This window comes from Mandrillus leucophaeus, unplaced genomic scaffold (genome assembly GCF_000951045.1).
Source record: "Mandrillus leucophaeus isolate KB7577 unplaced genomic scaffold, Mleu.le_1.0 Scaffold544, whole genome shotgun sequence".
NCBI classification, from domain to species: domain Eukaryota; kingdom Metazoa; phylum Chordata; class Mammalia; order Primates; family Cercopithecidae; genus Mandrillus; species Mandrillus leucophaeus.
This window is the reverse complement of record NW_012105853.1, coordinates 16,251-33,596: the sequence shown is the minus strand read 5'-3', so window position 1 is coordinate 33,596 and position 17,346 is coordinate 16,251. Positions and strand designations below refer to the sequence as shown.

Genomic DNA, 17,346 nt, shown 5'->3' with positions numbered 1-17,346 from the left:
GTGAAACCCCATCTCTACTACAAATACAAAAATTAGCTGGGCGTGGTGGCTTGCACCTGTAGTCCCAGCTACTTGGGAGGCCGAGACAGGAGAATTGCTTGAACCCAGGAGGCGGAGGTTGCAGTGAGCCAGGATCGCGCAGCTGCACTCTAGCCTGAGCTATAGAGTGAGACCCCCGTCTCAAAAAAAAATAAAAATAGTAAATGAGGTAATAATCAAAGTATTAATATGGCTAGGTATCATTTACCAAGCACTTGCTGTGTGCCAGGCCCTGTTTTAATAACTCTGGAGGCATGTTATTCACTTATTTTTACAGCCGAGAGAGTCATTTTCTTTTGGTGACACAGCTGGCAGATGGAAGAGCAAGGATTGCACACACAGGGCTGCCTGACTTCAGAGCCAGGAGTCTCCATGCACAGGGCCCTGGGATGCTACACTCCAGGGCTCTGTGATGCAGGGGCAGCTGATTCACACAGGACAGGGAGTGGGCTGCTGGTTCTGGTCTTGCCCAGTCCGGGACACTTTTCCCAGCTGAGTCAGTCTGGGTCGGGACAGACAGGGCTGCCTCACGCACACCCTAAGACAGCCTCAGGTCAGGGCGCTGCCCAGACCTGATGACTCAGGAGTGCACTCCTGGATTCAGTCTTGCCTTCCAAACATCTCCCACAGATCGGCTCTGCTGCCAGCACCATGCAGACACCAAGAGGCACAATCCTCACCTTCACAGACCATCCACCCAGTACCCATAAACGTCACTCAGCCACTACCCCATGGAGACACAGCTGATCATGACACAGTCTCAGGTCCGCTCCCACCAAACAGCTTGCCAAAGGAAAGTGTCAAAGGTCCCGGGCAGCCCTACAGTACATCAGGTACCCTGCTCCCATCCTGCAGCTCCACGGAGTGGGAACAAAGCACCCTCAAGAGCACAGGAAGCATTTGGATGCCCATCACCCTTCCTCCAGCTTCTGGGCTCAGGCTTCTGTTTGCCCAGAGAACAGCTGCTCTGAGCAAAGTTCATTATTCTATTAATTAATTCAAACATTAAAGTGCCTAGTATTTGCCAGGAGAGCTGGGGTTTTTCATTAAGTTCAATACACCATGCCCCTCCCGCTGCAAGACATTCCCATCTCCAGACCCCATAACTGCGGGAGCTGGGAGTCTGCTTAGAATCACAGAGTTCCAGGACCCAAGGAGCTCCTGTCCTCCCGTTCCACACAACTTGAATCTGAGCCTGGAACAGGGCAAGGACTTGCCCAAGGTCACACAGAGTGTTCGCTACATAACTCAGGATAGAAAGAGGTCAGGTCTCTGTTTCGGACACCCCGGGCTGTCCTTCACTCAGCTGAGACTGTCATTGACAAAGGAGGGGGTGTGAGAAGGAGCATCTGTCCCTGAGATAAGGCTACTGTCATTGCAGGAGAGGCCCAGGAAAGCTGCCTCGGAGCCACTCCTGTACTCTCCCCCTGGGCTTCCGGGGAGAGGCAGGTGGAGCCTGACCCTCATGCCCCTCTTCCCCCTCCACAGTGGGAGGATGCTGGATTCTCGGAAGGGAGTGGGATCAGGCTGCAAGAAAGGCAGTGGCCAGGAATCACTCTCTCCCCAGGGCGTGGGGAGAATCTCTGCTGAACGCTTGGCACCCGTCGGGGTGGAAAGCCAGAGAGGTTAAGTCCTGGTCAGAGATGACTTCATGACTCGGGAATCAGGAGCTGCTGGGCTGCTGGTGCTGGAATTCAAGCCCCCGCACATAGCCCGTGCCTGTGGCTTTGGTTTGGCAGAGCAGGAGGAAGGCTCCCCGTGGCTGCCCAAGTGCCTATACCTAAGGGCAGGGTCCCTGGGCTCCTACTTCCATCTCCTGTGGCAAATCCCCCAAGAACCCAAGTGACAGGCCTTAAACAAGCACACAGCTTCTCTAGGTCCTTTGAATAGTCCCTTTTTGCAGAGATGGAAACAAGGGCTCAGAAAAGTAAAGTCACTTGTCCAAGGCCACACGAGCAGGAAGTGGCCACACGAGCAGGAAGTAGCCACACGAGCAGGAAGTAGCCACACTGGACCAGAACCCAGGCATCACTCACCTGGATCTTTAACCACAAACGCATAAACACATGCATGAACACATATGCACACGGGGCCACCAGCCTGCCCCAGGCTCCAAGGGAGCCCTGTTAAGTCGGTGGGCGGGGCGGGGGGAGGGTCAAATCCAGCCAGGAGAAAGAAAGAATGGTACACTTCACTTGTTGACCAGGTGAAAGTCCTCAATAGGGGCTGTAGTTCCATCAGGAGATTTGTCTCAGGCTGAGAGACCTTTTCCCACTCCTCATTGCCCCTGGGAGCCACGGAATGTTGTTTATGCATCCAGCCTCTCTTCAGTATGTGAAAGTGCTAAGAGATATTTCAAAACAACCCATGGGATTAGCATGCCCATTGGCTGTTAGGAATTACCTCCGTTTTACATTAAAGAAATGAAGGCTATGAGCGAAAGTGGGGTGTGAAGATCTTGCAGCCAAGTCAGCAGCAAAACCAAGGCTGAAACCAAGATTTATTTCCAGTTCAGCCTTCTTTGTGGGCACCTGTTCATCCTTAACCTTTCATTTTTATATTCAGTTTTCAAAAAAGAAACTAGTCTAGTCTAAAGTCACCCCGGGGCTCCGTGGCACGGCCGGGATTCGATACTATTCCAAAGTTCTGGAAAGATGGAGTCTTCAAAGGCTGCATTTAGATGAGCCCAGGATTTCCCTCCTACAGCAAGTCAAGGGGCTGGGAAGAAACTTCTTCCAGCTCCCAGTGGTGATGGGAGGACAGAGGGAATTAAATCTCTCTTTCAGCTCTGGAAGTCCCCTCTCTGCCCTGTTTTGGTCCCTTCTCCACCCATGACCTCTGACAAGAAGGAAGGAAACTCCCAAGTGGGTAAGAGCCATTTAGGACTAGGCCAGCAAGACGGGACCAAGCCCTGTGGGATTGTGGGCAATCGCTCTTTTTTCTGTAAAGGTTGGGAAGTCACCAGCGGCCCTCCTCTCCTCCGCCCTCTTTTCAGATAAAGCCCATTCAGTCTGGGATGGCTTTGAAGAACCAGGCCACCCAGCAGCCAGACCCAGCCCTGACCAGAGATGGACCCCGCCCTGCTCCTGGCTAAGAATGTGGTCTGTTCTCCTCAGCTCACCCCACCTTTGCCCAGGCATGTGTGTTCATGTGTGTACATGCAAAGGCACCCTCTGGGCCCTCAAGTCTCCTTGTATCTTTGTCCCTTTCATGAACACACAACAGAAATTACCAACTAAATAAGACAGTGGTGGCTAGGCACAGTGGCTTAATCCCAACATTTTGGGAGGCCAAGGTGGGAGGATCACTTGAGCCCAGGAGTTTGAGATCAGCCTGGGCAACATAGTGAAACCCCATCTCTACAAAAATTAGCCAAATGTGGTTGTGCACGCCTGTGGTCCCAGCTACTCGGGAGGCTGAGGTGGGAGGATCACTTGAGACCAGGAGGTCAAGGCTGCAGTGAGCTATGATTGCACCACTGCACTCCAGCCTGGGTGACAGAGGAAGACCCTGTCTCCAAAAAATAAAAAATAGGGCAGTGGGCCTGGGTCCCACAGACCTGCCAGCCCTGTGGCTGGTGGGGATCTGGGATCAGTGCCTGGGGTTTAGAGATCCTAGATTCTTCCCCAGACTGTTGGGGAGAAAGAAGGGAGGGCAAGTGCTCTTTTGTTCTATAGAAACTAACACCTGCCAACAGAAGGTATCTGATTTTATAACCTAGCAAACAGACAAGACGACAAGGGACTTTGCCAAGGTCATCCAAGCAGCTGGCAGCAGAGATGGACTTAGAACCCAGGTCTCCTGGTTCCCATACTGGAATTACCTTCTCTCCCCTTCGAGGGTCTTGGCTGCCCCTAAGGGTCTCAGCAAATCCACAGGCAGCAGCTGTCATTACAGTTATACTCCCCATCTAGTCTTTTGGCTATAGGCATGAAGCTACGAAAAGATCCTATCCCAACCCTATCCCCAAATCCTATGGCTCTGTCACTCCAGGAAAAGCATGAGTGACTAAAAGGAGTATCTACTACATGCCAAGCACCATGTTGGATACTTCGTTTATACGAGTTCATTTAATTGGCAAAATAGCTTTGCAAGGTGCTCTACCCATTTTGCAGACGGGAAAACTAAGGTTCAGCTGAGTCACTTATCCAATGTCATGCAACTAGAAAGCAATAGAGCTGGGATTCAAATCTAGATCTTTCTCAAGACCACATCCTAACCACAACTAGACTTCTCACTGCCACCCACTCTTCACTTCTCTCCAGCCTAACGCGCCAGTCCACAACACACTGCCTGGGCCAGGGCTCCAGGGCACCCCTGCTCCTGCCCAGGAGTAAACAAAGATGAAAGTGATATTGCTTAAACAAAGGAACAGAAACTTGGCTGGGGCACCAGGGAGGAGTTCAGGGTCTGGGCTTGGATAACTGTGAACTAATGAGAGCCTCCCCCCACCTGGCTCCTCCCCAGGGGAGGTAGGGTTGGGGACACACCTGACCCTTCTTTCAGGAGGCAAGACCAGAAGGGTAATAATTGGGTAAGCCAAATTTAGTGGGGAGAGGGGATGGCAAGTACCTGGGGCTCCAACACCTGGACCCACCAGAATGATTTCTGGCAGGCGACCCCCAGCAGTGTACACTAGTAGTAACTGTTCTTCCCCACCCCACCCACTTCTTTAAGGGCCAGACATTCCCCAGAATGGCTAAAACCTGGGGCCCACAACTGTGACTCTACCACCCGGAGTGGTCATGCATCAAGGCAGATTCACAAGTGTGAGTTCTGCCACTTCCTAACTATATGAGCTTGGGAGTTTATTTCATCTCTGAAATCCTTGGTTTCTTCTTTTGTGACTAGGGCTGGTAGCACCTTGCAGGGTGATGAGGAGTAAGTGGAATGCATTTGTGTGTGCAAGGGACCCAGCACGTGGCCTGGTACACAGCAGGTGATCAATGAATAGTGGCTGTGATTAACCCCCACCTGCCTTCCTCCTGGCCAGTGGGATTAGTGCTCAAAGGATCAGAGGCCTGGGAAAACTTGCAGAGGCAGTTCTATTGCTGGAAGGAAGCTAGCCTGGGGACAGGGAGATGGTGCTTTGCAAACTGTAAAGGAATATAACCTATAATGGGTTATCATTTTGCTTCTGAGCCCAGAGACTTTTCAACAACCAATCAGGTCCCTTCAGACTGTGGAAAAAAAAGATGCAGATAGTCAGAGACCTGCCCAAGATCACACAGCTTTGACCACCTGTCCTAAGCAGATAGAGGTAAAGACCATTTTTATTTTCCCCGAAAATAAAAACGACAGGTGATCAGAAACACCTGAAATTCTACTTGGGGACCTGGGTCCCCAGGGACAAAAAAAATTATTTAGAAGGTAAAAAGAAACTACACACCAATCCATGGTCTGGTGCTCTGGTGCCTGCCTGAATGGTTAAACCAGGTCTGGGGTGGGGGTGGAGTGAGGGTTCAAATGTCGCCTTCAAGGTCGGGTTACTCTGAACACAATCACTCAGGAGAGAGCCAGGCCTGGCACTGCCAGCAACCAGCTTTTCACCAAGCCCCAAGGCAGTCCATTCCCATAGCAAGAACTCCAGGATCCTAGGGTACCAGCTAGAAATGGGGGAAGGGTTCAGGAGCCTCTGGACGTCTCCCTGCCAGGAGCTGATCCAGCACCTTTGTTATCAACTCCCTGGATGATCGTGGACAATTCCCTTCTCTGAGCCTCAGTTTCCCAATCTGTAAAAGGTCTCAAAGAGACAAGCCTCCCTCTGTCCCAGCCTGGTAACCAAGCTGGGCATTGCTCCGATTACTGGTGGAGACAGCCAGGAGGGGGCTGGCTCCCTCAGGGCCTCGGAGACAGAGGTGCATTGAAGCTGGAGCTTGTAATCTAGGCAGCAGATCCGAAATCCCTGCTGGATCCGAGGGCTAGGGAGGCTCTTGGGATGTAAACAAACCTCCTGTGTTCTCAGAGCAGAGAACCCACGCTGCAGCCTTGTCTCAGTTGATTAGATCAGCCCTGGGTCTGGCTTCCTGCCTCTTCCCAGCCTCCCTCACCACCCCGCAGAGAAGCCATCCTCCAGACCAGGTCAGTCTGTCTCACAGACGGCTCCGGCAGGGCTTCCCCAAGGTAAGGAGTATCCCCACTCTGGGTAGCCGGGCCAGCCATGTGCCACAGCTGCCCCCACGCCCAGAGGCTGGAGTGACACCGCCAGTTCCCGCAGGCCGGCCACTGACTGCTGGGCTTCACCAAGTCACTGTTTCCACACATACCAGCCTCTCCCTGCCTCCCCTTTCCATTACCCCAGGTGTCACCTGACCAGCAGCCTCTTCTACTGTGCCAGAGAAAACTGGAGCAGCCGAGCTCCCTGGCCTGGAGGACGGGGGAGGGGTGAGACGCAGCCTGAAGGGGTGGGAGCCGCTGAATAGGAAGGTCTGGGCTGATGGTGGGGGTTGGGGGAAACGGGAGGCATGAACAAGGCTGGGAAGTGGGGGAGGGAGGAAGGATGACTGTAGAAAGGTCAAAGCCAGAAAGAACTGCTGAGATCAGAGTGACCTTTTGGGGAGTACTTAAGTCCCCTGAAAAGGATAAAAAGGTCTAAACCTCAATAACTGTAACTCTTAGTTTACATTTTCAACACATGCACAGACACCACCTCCCCAAAGCTAAACTCTGGCCAGGTTAAGAACCCTTGTCTAGGTGCTAATAAAGCCAGAACTTTACAAGTTTGCCAAACACCGATTATGACCTTTGAGTGCCACAGGTGTTTTATAGAGGACACTGGGGTTCACATCAACAAAGTGACGTATTAACTGTCTGTGTCCCTGGGTGAGCAGCAGAGCTAGGACAGGGACTGGAGTTTTCTGTACCGTTTTTCAGTCACCCAGCCTTCAGCAGACAGGACCAGAGAGGCCCCAGTGAGGTTCAAGAATGCGCCCAAAGGTCACCACTGTTAATGACAAACCAGCCCAAGAAGTCAGGCTTGTTCTTCTAAGGTTAAATGAGACCCCAACTGTTGACATACGTGTTCTCTCTCTTCCCTCTCTAGGGCACCATGCAGTGAAAATATACGAGAAACTGGCTTTTCAGAACACTGTACCTTTTCTGTCCACCAACACCTCACCCCCCAAAGTGCTATTTGCAATTACTCAGCCTCCTTAAGAGTAGAAACTCTGCCCCTCCAGCACAGGAGGGTGACCCCAAGTCCTGGGCAGTGTCCACAGTGGTCCATTACCCTTGTTAAACCCCCTGCCCCCTCTCCCTCCAGGCTGCAAACTGTTCAGCACGAGGCTCCAGCAAATCCCAGCAGGAGAGGTGGGGCTGCCCAGAACTGGTTCTTGTTTAAACATAAACCCATTCAATAATTAGCAAACAGCCCACTTTTAAGATAAACAAATAGGAGATTCGGACTCCAACAGCCCCACCCTGGACTTCTCCCTTCCCACCTCCCAGTGTGGGGGTAGATAAGGGGGATAAGGGGAATGGGAGAAAGCTTTCCAGGAGGAGATAGGACCCCCTGGCATGAAGGTGGCCTGGGCAAGGAAGGGAACTGTCACTAAGTAACACCTCCTCCCTACCAGGCATGGTACTAGGTGCCTTTATTTAGAGGCCTGTCGTCTCCTTTAAGCTTCGCCACACTGGTATCATGATCTTCTTAACAGACTGGGAGGCTGGGGCTCAGAGGTTGAGTAGCAGGACTGAGTTCATGTAACTAGTAAGAGGTGGACTTAGCACGTCTGGAGTTAGGTCTGCCTAACACCAAGCCAATGTTTCAATGCCCTCTGGCCAGCCCCAGGAAGCAAAGAGGGGTCATCACAAATATCAGAAAATCCTGGGGTCAAACCAAACCTGAACGGTACCAGCTTTTGCTCGATGAAAAAATGCAGGCCAGTTGCAGCCTCAGTTTTGCCTTAAAGGGGAAAACAGTACTACCTGCTCTGCAGAGGTCTAAAGCCCAATTTTGAGGACTGGCTGCACAACGTACAATGTCAAAGTCCACACGCAGGCAATGTACAATGTCAAAGCCCACACGTGAAAGTGCCGGCCCTAGTACAAACATTTCCTGTATGTCCCCTCAAGGCCCTGGACACTGAAACAATGACTCCCAAAGGACGAGGTAAAACTCTGAGTGCATTCCAACACCCCCACCACACAGCTGTCCTATTAGCCAAGAGTTTGAAAGGAAATGGGTGACTCAGGCAGGCTACGCTAGCATGCAGTGACTCACAGCACTCGGTGCAGCCCCTTACTCTAATTTTAAGCGATCATTTGGAAATCATACCTGCCTGTCCAGTCCGGGAGGTTGAAGGACAGCTAGGAGCCAACTTCTCCCAACAGGGAGCTGGGGCTGGGAGCCCAGCCTGGCTTCCCCAGCTCCCCATTCAGGCAAGCTCAGCACTCAAAGTCCTTGGAAAAGCCCTCTGTTTCTAGGAGCTGGGGATGGCAGGAGCCGAATGTCCCCTCACCCCCACTTCTCTTCTGAGACTGGGATTTGTTTAGACTTTACCAACGAGACCAGGAAAGGGCCCCTCCCCTCATCAATGGGCTCTCCGGGCAGGAAGGACCTTAGAAGGCAATGATCCAGCCTCCTTATTTTAGAGCTGGGGACACTGAGACCCAGAAATAGGGCATGTTTGCTCAAGGTCACCCAGCAATGCAGAAGTAGGACCTAAGGTATCTACCTTCAAACCCAGCAAATTTCCTCATCTGGAATATTCTGAGGACACTCAAACCAGACACCTTGCCCTATCAGTCGGACCTGATTCTGACCTTAGCAAGCCACTGCATTCCTCTGAGCATCCATTTCCTGTAAAAATAGAGAAAATAGTACCTTGCAGTACGGAGAGATATTCCTACTAGAAATAAATAACATTAATGAACCATTTAGAATAAAGTTACATGCATGAATTTATTCATTCATACAAGCATTTCCTGAGTACTAACTAGGGGACAGGTATTTCACAAAAACAAATAGAGCAGAGTTCCTGCCCTGGGTGTGTGGGGGTGGAGGGGGAGGGGATTCAGAATTTGGTGGAGTATGTTCATTCCTTCTTAATTCCTTCAAGAGAGAGACCTCTTTTGAATAGTAGGTACTTAAGTTATTAATCAAATTCAGAGATGGAAAGGACTCGAGGCCACCCTGTTCAAATCTTTCATTTTATGATGGGGGATGTCAGCCCAGAAGGGAAAGAAGCCTCCCCCCAACTTCATGGAACCCTCCAAATCATGGCCCAAATATTTTCCTGGGTGTTTGATAACTCCCTGGGCTTGAGAAGTCCCAAGAGCTCTCACTGTTCACTCAAGGGTCCTAGAAGTCCCTCGGCTTCCGCCCCACCCCCGTTCAAGAAGAGGACGCTGTAGAAGACCAGAAATGTCCTTAAACTATCAAGTACACTTGATAGGTGGGGGACACTTCCCCAGAACTGCCTGGGCCTGGGGCCAAGTCAGTAGGCTGTGCCCCTGGGTAGAAACACCTTTGGGTGGAGGGGACTCCCTAAACAAGGCTGCCTTTAATTGGCCTGAGAGGGAGTGGCAGGAAGGCAGATCAGGGAATGCTCCCAGCTGGACAGGAAGAACTGGTTTAGTATAGCAAGCCCAGCCAAACAGAGGAGAGGACAGCTGGGTACTGAGCCTGGGTTCCCTTCCAAAACATGGGGGTGGTAAGGGGAATGATGGAACAGTGGGGGGAACACCACTCACAATGGGAGGACTACTAGTCAGAGATCCTGGGGTCCTGGATGCTCTCTGCTAACTCAAAGTAGTACCATTTTACCTGTCACATTTGGAAAGTGGGCATAATAGAATCCCCATGTGATAGGTCTTTTTTGTGAGGATAAAATGCACCAGATCTGTCACACAAAAAGTACTCTATCAATCCTAGCTGCTATTAGCAAAGTCCTTCTCCCTGGGCCTCCTCACTTTTCTCTACCTGCAAAAAGAAAAGGACATGCTGGATCATCTCTTCAGTCCAAGCCAACTGTGACTAGGTCTGATTTTTCCAACCACAACTTAGAAAAGAGGGAGGGGATAGGCCAAAGGGGAAGCCCTGTGCCCCAGTTACAGGCAGGAGGTCTGTGATATTAGCCAGGAAGGAGAGAGCTGAGGTCAGAATGAGACTTGATACCTTTCTCAGGAAGCAGCTGCCCAGGGCTGATGTCTCCTCCAGCTGATGGGTCATCCAGGCAGGACTGACACAGTCCCCTTCCCCCTAACCACATCCTTCAGAATGTCCCCAGGACACAGCTGTCTGCTCAGCACCCCGAAGCACCTGCAGACTCACAGCCCCGGGAGGAAACTGGCATGTGATTGGGCACATGGTGACCTCAGCAACCTCCTGGGTCCTTTCCTCTTTTTCCCTGTACTGCCCAGGAGGTATCCCTTCGGATGCTTCCCCAGTTGCTTGACCCCAACACATCCTTCAGGGCCTAGTTCAGAGCACTGCGCCAGAGGCAGAAGGCTTGGGTCCTCAGCCACTAACCTTTCAGGCAAGGTAGCCCTTGGTTTAGGTTAAGTCATCACCTTACTGGCCTTGTTTCCTTCCCACCTCAGAATTCCTTTGCCTTCCAGCCTAAAATCTCAACCGATTCTAAACCCGTCTTGAGTTACCAAGTATGGGACGCTTGGAGTAGCACAAAGCATAGAAGCTAAAGCAGAAACTTGAAAGCCTGGCTGCCTAAATTTCAATCTGACTCACCGTTTATTGTTTATTAACTGTGTGACCCTGGGCAAGTTACTTAACCTCTCTAGCCTCAGGACCAGTTTAAGAACAATACACAGTAGGATTGTTGTTGGAATTAAACTCCTTGATATACCCATTAGAAAGTTATTAGAACAATGTCTGGCCCCCCCACAAAGGCGCTAAATGTTTGCAATCATCATGGCATGCCTGGAATTGTGCTGAAGTATTGCCTAGGGTCTCATTCATTCCTCAAGAAGAGCCAGCAGGCAGAATCAACCTTCCCCTAAGTAAATTCAGAGGAATAGGAGCCCCAAGGCTTTCAAAGAAATTAACATTAATGGTTATACTGCAAGGACTCACTCTCTCTGAAAACTGGAGCTAAAGGGCACAAAAGGGGCACAAAGCTCAGGCACTGGGGGACAGATTGCCTTCACCAGTAATTCCCATGCCCCCAGTCTCCCAGATGAGATTGACCCCCTCCTCCTCAGCTGGCTGTGGGGATGGATAGAGCTTCTGCTGGCCCAGGGACAGTTATGACATGGACCAGTGGGCAGTGAGAATGTTTCTTTGGGCTGATAGAGGCCTTCTCTCCCCCAACCCTCTTCACTTCACTCAAGGTGGATGCTTCAATTTTCTTATCTGCAATTGAGAAAGAATGAACACACTTCTTGCAGAAAGCAGAAGCTCAGCTCCTGGCTAAATGTTGAGTCTAAACCATTCCTCTCCTCTGTCCTTGAGAAGAGCAGAGTCCCCAACTTTCTAGAAACCCTAAAGCAGTAGCAGTCCCCTCTTGCCCCATTCCCTCAGATCCGTGGTGCAGTATTGGGAAGAGATTCAGAAGGGCAGGACTTTGCCCTAAGTCACAAGTCAATGACAGAGCTGGGGCCACAACTGAGGTCAGGGCTCAGTTCTCGCTGGTGTGTGAGAGAGGGCCTCGCACAACCCTAAACCCCTCCCCCTTCCGAGTACACGCAGCCCCCGGATCCCCAGGCCATCTCGGATCCTAAAGCTGTCCGCTCTGGGCGCCTAGAAAGCGAGGAGGGGATTCAGCGCTCCAAGCCTGCCCCAGGGTCACCAGGGAAGGGACGAGGGTGTGGGAGTTGAAGAGTTGACACCGGCTTAGTCACTAACGAGCCTGCAGGGCCAGGGGAGGCGGGAAGAGCAACAGGCGAGGGGCGCACGGCGCGTGAAACCATCCCGGAGATGGCCCGTGACCCCGGAGCAAAGTTTCCAACAAAGTTTCCCGGGCCGCGGTGTCCGGTTGGGGGTGGCGTACCCACTGATCTGCTCCCCCATCCCACGCTCCGAGGAACAAAGGAGGCACCGGCCTGAGGCCCCCCCGCCCCCCCGGGGACCTCCAAGCACCCACCGACTCGGCGACTCCGCCTACGAAGAGCAGCAGCAGCGCGAACAGACGGGCGGGGGCCATGGCACCGCAGACTGGAGAGGGCGCGCAGGCTGCAGCAAGTGGCCCCAGGCGGGCGCGCCACCCATCTTATAGGCGGCCTACCGGCCCCGCCCCGGCCCGCCCCCGCCCCGCCGCCTGCACCCCGCCCGGAATTCCCCAGTGGAAGCGAGGCCTGTGGGGCACTGCGCCCGCCCGCGGAGTTGGAAACCCCAAGGGACCCACCCTGCCAGCGCCCCCCCGGCTCCTAGTCAACCCCTAGTCCTACCCTCCAGGAGCTACAACCTCCTTTATTTATTTGACCCACTTCTAGGCAGGTCCCCAGAGATCACTGCGTCTAACCCCATTTTACAATTGGGGAAACTAAGGCCCAGGGACGGGAAGGACTTGCCTAGGGTGTCGAGTTTAGACCAGCCTTCAAACAGGGTGTGCTCCCCTCTGAAGATACAGAACTTCCCAAATGGGATGTGAACAGTGTTAAGACCTGGGACAGCAAACTATTCTGTAAAGGGCTAAATATTTTAGGTTTTGCGGGCCATAAGATCACTGTGGCAACTATTCAAACTCCAGCGTCGTAGCTCAAAAGCAGCCATAAATACTAAAGGAATGAGGGCGGCTAGGTCCTAATAAAACATTATTTATAGACACCGACATTTGAACTTCATATAATTTTCATGTGTCACGAAATACTATTATTCTTTTAACCTTTTTCCCAACCATTTAAACATGCAAAAATCGGCTGGGCTCTACGGCTCAGGCCTGTAATCCCAGCACTTTGGGAGGCCAAGGAATAGGAGGATCCCTTGAGCCCAGGAATTGGAGACCAGCCTGGGCAACATAATGACATCCCATCTCTACAAAAAGTTTTTTAAGAAATTAACCAGGCATTGTGGTGCACCCCTGTGGCCCCAGCCACTCTGGAGGCTGAGGTGGGAGGACTGCTTGAGCCAGGGAGATGAAAGCTGCAGTGAGCCATGATTGCTCACTGCACATTGAGACCCTGTCTCAAAAATAAATAAATAGATAAATAACATTTTAAAATAAAAATGCAGGACGGATGTAGCGAGTCATGCCTGTAATCCCAGCACTTTGGGAGGCCGAGGCGGCAGATCACTTGAGCGCAGGAGTTTGAGACCAGCCTGGCCAACGTGCTGAAACGCCATCTCTACAAAATACAAAAATTATCCAAGCATGGTTACCTGTGCCTGTAATCCCAGCTGCTCTGGAGGCTGAGGCAGGAGAATCGTTTGAACCCGAGGGGCAGAGGTTGCAGTGAGCTGAGGTCTCCCCACTGCACTCCAGCCTGGGCAACAGAGCAAGACTCCATCTCAAAAAAATAAAAAATAAAAATGCAAAAACCATTCTTAGCAGTGGGCTGAACAGAAATAGGCAGTGGGCCTCAGCCACTCTGAGACCACTTAGTGACCACTGACGCTGGTCTCAGAGTGGCTGACGTGTGTTCTAAGGGCTTCATCTTCCAGATTTTGAACTTTCTTAAAAGTTTGATCTCTCTGAGAACTGGTCTGCAAGTTTATTTCCATCCTTAGGTCAGCTTCCACTCTTTATCAGTGAAAATTGTATGTCCTCCTTACCCGTTATCCTCCTAACAGTGCATTGGTGGGAGCAGGTTGGGGGAAGAAGTGGAGGGGGTTGCTATATGGAGACTGTAAAATTATCTAGGGCCCCAAGCACAGGTACTGTTGGAATTATCGCAGGGTGTGAAGGTGGGCATCCTATGATGATCAAAGTACAAAAGAAGCCTAACCCTGTTTCTCCCTGACTTACGTATAAATCTTTCTAAGGGTGTAACATAGCCTTAGAAGTAGGGCATTTTGGTCTCTGTTGGCATATTATGAATGCATACACTTTGTGGAGCGGAGAATTTGTAGTGACTTCCCTTTTTCCACCCCTTGATTATCAAAGAATAAAAGTCTCTTGTGGCAGAGAACCTTGGCAGTAAAGCAAGCTTCAAATGCTGACCATGGGGTTTCCACAGATTTAAAGGTAAGCAATTACTTTCAGTGGTTTTTAACATGCTTCCCTAGGATTTGGAACAAAACTGAGAAAATGAAGAAATCTCATGCCAGAATAAGAAATCTTTTTGCAAGTTAAATGGTTTGCAGTCTTTGCTTTCCACAAAATTGCAGGGTGGCCTAATCTAGTTGTCAGTAGATAGATCATTAAATATAGAATAGATAACTATGTGATTTTAGTTATCTATTGTCACATTGTTGTAACAAGAGTTCTTCTGTTCCTACTAACTTTTATAAATGAAGAAAGTTTCTCAGCACTTACAGCCAGTAGTGTGCTGGCAAATGTTTGACAATTGGCTAGGGGAAGTAGCGAGCGCTAATTTGCCAATTTCTGTAGTGTAAATACCACCAGCAATGGCTGGTTTCAAGCTACCAATGAGATGTCACTGAACATGGAGCTGGAAAGATATATTTCTACCACACAGATACAATAGGTGCAAATAATCTCAAAAGCATAGATAACAATAAAGTGTAGTGAGATAATTAGTAAGTGATGAGTTTTGAGTATTTATTTCCTTTATGGTTTTGTTTTTGTTTTTGTTTTTTTGAGACGCAGTCTCACTTTGTCACCCAGGCTGGAGTGCAGTGGCGCAATCTCGGCTCACTGCAACCTCTGCCTCCCAAGTTCAAGCGATTCTCCTCAGCCTCCTGAGTAGCTGGGACTACAGGCACATACCATCATGCCCGGCTAATTTATGTGTTTTTAGTACAGACAGGGTTTCATCATGTTGGCCAGGATGGTCTCGATATCCTGACCTCGTGATCCACCCACCTCGGCCTCCCAAAGTGCTGGGATTACAGGTGTGAGCAACTGCACCCAGCCTCCTTTGTTTTTAACATAATTGTGTGTTCATATAATTTAATTTTTAGCAATAGTTATATTTAACAACTGGCTGACATAAAACAAACAAACAAACAAACAAACAAATCCAGGGTCTCTCTCTGTAGCCCAGGCTGGAGTGCAGTGGCAAAATTATGGCTGACTGCAGCTTCGACCTCCCAGGCTCAAGAGATCCTCCCACCTCAGCCTCCTGAGTAGTTGGGACTAGACACACGCCACCACCCACAGCTTATTATTATTATTATTATTATTATTATTATTATTTTGGTAGAGACAGAATCTTACTATGTTATCCAGGTTGGGTTTGAATGCCTGGGCTAAAGCAATCCTCTCAACTTAGCTTACCAAAGTGCTGGGATTATAGGTATGATCCATGGCACCCAGGCACAAAATTTCTAAAAATTGACTTTCAAGAACCACTACAAGATGGCTTTAGCACAACATGGTTTGACAGCTATAATAAATGAAAGATAGAAATAAAATTATTGCTAAAACCAATTTCATTCTAGCAATATTCATTAAGGCGTTTGTCTGTTTGTTTGTTTTTGACAGTCTCACTCCATCACACAGGCTGGAGTGCAGTGGCACAATCTCTGCTCACTACAACCTCAGCCTCCCGAGTTCAAGTGATTCTTGTGCCTCAACCTCCTGAGTAGCTGCAATTACAGGTGCACATCACCACGTCCAGCTAATTTTAGCATTTTTAGTAGAGATGGGGTTTCGCCACAATGGCCAGGCTCAAATTCCTGACTTCAAGTGACCTGCATGCCTCGGCCTTCCAAAGTGCTGGTATTACAGGCATGAGCCACTATACACGACCTCATGGAGGTTTTAGTGAGCTAATTGGAGAGAAAAATTGCCCCAGCCACCTAATTAAGACAGGTATTTCTTAAACAATTTTACTTTTTCTATTTAATAATTATTTACCAAAGTTTGTAGGACGGTTTAGAGAGTGATGTGATTTGGATGTTTGTCCCCTCCAAATCCCATGATGAAATGTGATTTCCACTGTTGCAGGTGCGGCCTGGAGGTGATTGGATCCTGGGGCAGATCCCTCATGAATAGTTTAGCATTATCCCTTTGGTGATAAATGAATTCTCAATCTCAGTTCATGCTCGATCTGGTTGTTTAAGAGTCTGGGACCTCCACCTTCCCTGTCTCTTGGTCCTGCTGTTGCCATGTGAGATGCCTGCTCCCCCTTTACCTTCCGCCATGATTGGAAGTTTCCTGAGCCCCTCACCAGAAGCAAATGCTGGAGCCATGCTTGTATAGCCTGCAGAACTGTGAGCCAATTAAACCTCTTTTCTTTATAAATTACCCAGTCTCATGTATTTATAGTAATGCAAATAGCCTAATACAGCAAGCATATATTTACGTCAAATTGTATACTTTAAATATGTATAGCTTATTTTATGCCAGTTGTACCTTAATAAAGCTGTTTAAATTGCTGTAGGACTTTTTAAAAGAGTCATCAGTAAGCCTCTGATGCATTAAAAAACACACACACACACACACATTATGATAAAATTTTGTGGTGGACCATGGAGCAGAAATTTGAGTTCAAATAGAAAAAGAAATGATACAAAATGTCTGATCCTTAGAAAAGAGCGTGTTCATCTATTTTTTAAATGGATGATTGTGGGTATCGAATTCCTAGGGCATTTAATTTAACTGGATACATTTAAAAGAGTGATGTAATTGTTTTACTTTTAAGTGTATAAATTTACAATATGCCAGAAATTACAACCTTTGCAATTATGTAAACTTTTGATGAAAAATGTTAAGCTCCGGCTGGGCACGGTGGCTCAAGCCTGTAATCCCAGCACTTTGGGAGGCCGAGACGGGTGGATCACGAGGTCAGGAGATCGAGACTATCCTGGCTAATACGGCGAAACCCTGTCTCTACTAAAAAATACAAAAAAAACTAGCCGGGCGTGGTGGCGGGCGCCTGTAGTCCCAGCTACTCGGGAGGCTGAGGCAGGAGAATGGCGTAAACCCGGGAGGCGGAGCTTGCAGTGAGCTGAGATCAGGCCATTGCCCTCCAGCCTGGGCGACAGAGCGAAATTCCGTCTCAAAAAAAAAAAAAGAAAAATGTTAAGCTATCAATTAAAAATTGTGCCAAGGAGTACATAGTCTTAAAATAATTATTTAGAAAGTACACCAGCAAAAAAAACAAAAAACATAAAACTGAAAACAGATTGTTTAGACAGTTAATGGAAGTTCTCCTATAACACTATCTTAACCTCCTGGAATTAAGGAAATAATTAATAATTTCTCCTTCCCCAAGTTCTGAGAATCTCTAAAGGGATGCAACATGTTTGAATATAATTATCTGTGGATGTATGGGTTTTTAACC

At 49.4% G+C, this 17,346-nt stretch overlaps 1 protein-coding gene across 2 annotated transcripts in view; it reads right to left on the bottom strand.

Moving 5' to 3' along the window:
- SDC4 (syndecan 4) overlaps positions 1-12,180 on the bottom strand; it is a 22,958-nt gene extending 10,778 nt beyond the window's left edge. The window contains exon 1 of one of the 2 annotated variants that reach the window (XM_011997596.1): positions 12,081-12,180. In XM_011997596.1, coding sequence (XP_011852986.1) covers positions 12,081-12,140 — 60 coding nt within the window. In that variant the 5' untranslated portion in view covers positions 12,141-12,180. The remainder of the gene's footprint in view (positions 1-12,080) is intronic. The other variant, XM_011997597.1, reaches the window with a different exon arrangement.
- Positions 12,181-17,346: the final 5,166 nt, after the last annotated feature.